The sequence below is a fragment of the Perca flavescens genome, chromosome 20 (assembly GCF_004354835.1).
Source record: "Perca flavescens isolate YP-PL-M2 chromosome 20, PFLA_1.0, whole genome shotgun sequence".
Taxonomy (NCBI): Eukaryota; Metazoa; Chordata; class Actinopteri; order Perciformes; family Percidae; genus Perca; species Perca flavescens.
Genome location: NC_041350.1, coordinates 2221169 through 2223668, shown reverse-complemented (window position 1 = coordinate 2223668; position 2500 = coordinate 2221169). Strand labels below are relative to the sequence as shown.

Below are 2500 nucleotides of genomic sequence, written 5' to 3'. Positions count from 1 at the left end.
ATTGTAAGTGTTCATATTCATGTGTTCATTCTGAGACAGATGAGTGACAGCTCACCAGGACATCATGGATCAGCGCCTGATAGGTCCAGGTGTGGTGGAGGGGCGTGGCCATGTCCACGTTACGATCTACCAGGACGAACAGAGGCCTCTGGAAACTGGAGAGGAGAGCAGAACTATTACACACACCCCGACTTGCTCCTGATACAGCACTGCATTATGGGAAGTGGAGATTCCCATGACCTCACACAGTTTCAGTTGTATCCTTCGTAGGCCCACAGGAAGCGGGCCGGGCTTTGGAGCAAATTAACCACAGCCACTGTGTTACGAACCCTCCCTTTTCTGCCTGCTGTTGGCTTCTTTCGGCTTGATTGGCTGAGCTGGCAGTTTGGGAGGGCTCGTTACTTGATTGGTGGACACTTGGTTAGGCCTCAACCAAGACTATTTATACAAGTCATGTTTGATTGTTCGGTCTCTTCATTCTCCTGCTCCTAGGTTCCACATCTCCTGGTTTGGGTTTGGTCTGTTTCTTTTGTTGCAGTTGTCATTTGCTTACATATCTTTCACTCACACATACACCGCACACACTACTGATAACACTGATTCCACATCTGTTTTTATTCTTTTGTTAATAGTAGTTTATTTATGTTGCAATAAACACTTAATTGGCGTTTTAACCTGTTTGGTCTCCCATGCATTGAGTCGGTTTGTGACAGACTCTCGGTAGGCGATCTGTGATGCCTGCACATCTTGTGCATGTCGGATGGACCCACAGTGACCTAACAGTGAACTTATAACTTCAGTGTACGTCACGTTTTACACTCTAGCCCAGGGGGGTCAAACTCATTTCCCCAGAGGGCCACACTGGGGAAAAAAAGAGAACCACACCAAGGGCCAGACATGGAGAGTTTATTGATGTGCTTTTGTTACCGCATGTCACTTTTTTTTAAACATTTTGGATGCTTTTTTTCCCTCATTTTTGTTCCGACTTTCGTGGCTTTCTCAGACATTTGTCACCTTTTGGTAAATTTGTTGCTTTTTCTGACATTTTTGTTGACATGAAGCCCTACAAAAGTCATCAAGAGAGTTCCTTGGCCATAAGAGAATTTAGCTAATCAAGCAAAACAATGATTACATTTTTTTAAACAACAACCTGAATATGAAAACTCTCTCTTTCTGCTTCTTCTGGGGGAATTTCTGAGTCTCAGAGTCAGCAAATCTGCCCAAATGTCTGCTTTGAATGTCCGGCAGTTTAAAAAACACTGTCTTGTGTGCAGGCCAAAATGTATTGTGAACTCAAATTGATATACGGGCCGGATCTAACTGTGCAAGGGGCCGGATTTGGCCCTCGGGCCTTGAGTTTGACACGTGCTCTAGCCCAAAAAGACTTTCTTTCACATTCAGTCCAAGTGGTCTGTCAACGTTTCAGTCCCAGGGATCTTATTCCAGTGTCGCAAGTAAAAGTACCAAGTAAACCCGATACAGATGTTAAAAGTGTGTGTGGGAATATTTTTCGGGGGGATTAATTCCCTGCAGAAACAAAGGAGAAAAAGCAAGTGGTGTGTGTGCTACTTTCTACTCATCCAGAATCCAGACTCCTGTAAATCAGGGGATACATATTTTGGAGCATTACAACCTAAGGCTGCACGATAAGAGTAAATTATCTAATTGCGAGGAAATAGGACTTTGTCGGCTTCATGCGCCCCCGAGCACCTCTGACTGTTATTACAGAGCATTTAACGGACGTTTACCTGAATTGTCCGGCAGCCATGTTGTCTCCGGTGAAGAGGCTGTTTCTGGCGTCCCGCAGGTTCTCACGCAGCTTCTTATCCAACTTCTACACACACACACACACACACACACACACACACACACACACACAGAGAGAGAGACACACACACACACACACACAGAGAGAGACAGAGAGAGACAGACACACACACACACACACACACACACACACACACAGAGAGAGAGACACACACACACACACACACACACAGAGAGAGAGAGAGAGAGACACACACACACACACAGAGAGAGACAGAGCGAGACAGACACACACACACACACACACACACACACACAGAGAGAGAGAGAGAGAGACACACACACACACACACACACACACACACACACACACAGAGAGAGAGAGACACACACACACACACACAGAGAGAGAGAGAGAGAGACACACACACACACATTCAATGTTCAGTTTGTTTAATTAAATATTGTTGGAAATATTTCTGTTCAGTTTCATTTTAATTCAACAAGCAGTTTGCTGTGTTTTACCAGAATACTAAAATCATTTGATGAAGTTACTTTATTAAATGTTTAGTAGTAGCTGATTACATTTCCTAATTAAAGCTTTGGGAAGCTCCTTTTAAAGCTGTTAAATGAAGGCATTAAAACTACAAACATGGCTGCCTGTAACAGCTGAGAGAGATGTTGTAATGTGACATCAAGCTGAACGGAGAGCTTTACGTTCTGTCACTGAATG

The 2500-nt window shown here is 44.1% G+C and overlaps 1 protein-coding gene across 1 annotated transcript in view; it reads right to left on the bottom strand.

Annotated features, from left to right (window-relative positions):
* The window catches only part of scfd1 (sec1 family domain containing 1), a 58334-nt gene that overhangs the window by 49602 nt on the left and 6232 nt on the right, over positions 1-2500 (bottom strand). The window contains exons 9-10 of the mRNA XM_028566505.1: positions 1749-1834; positions 56-155 (exon numbers count right to left, since the gene is read on the bottom strand). Coding sequence (XP_028422306.1) covers positions 56-155; positions 1749-1834 — 186 coding nt within the window. The remainder of the gene's footprint in view (positions 1-55; positions 156-1748; positions 1835-2500) is intronic.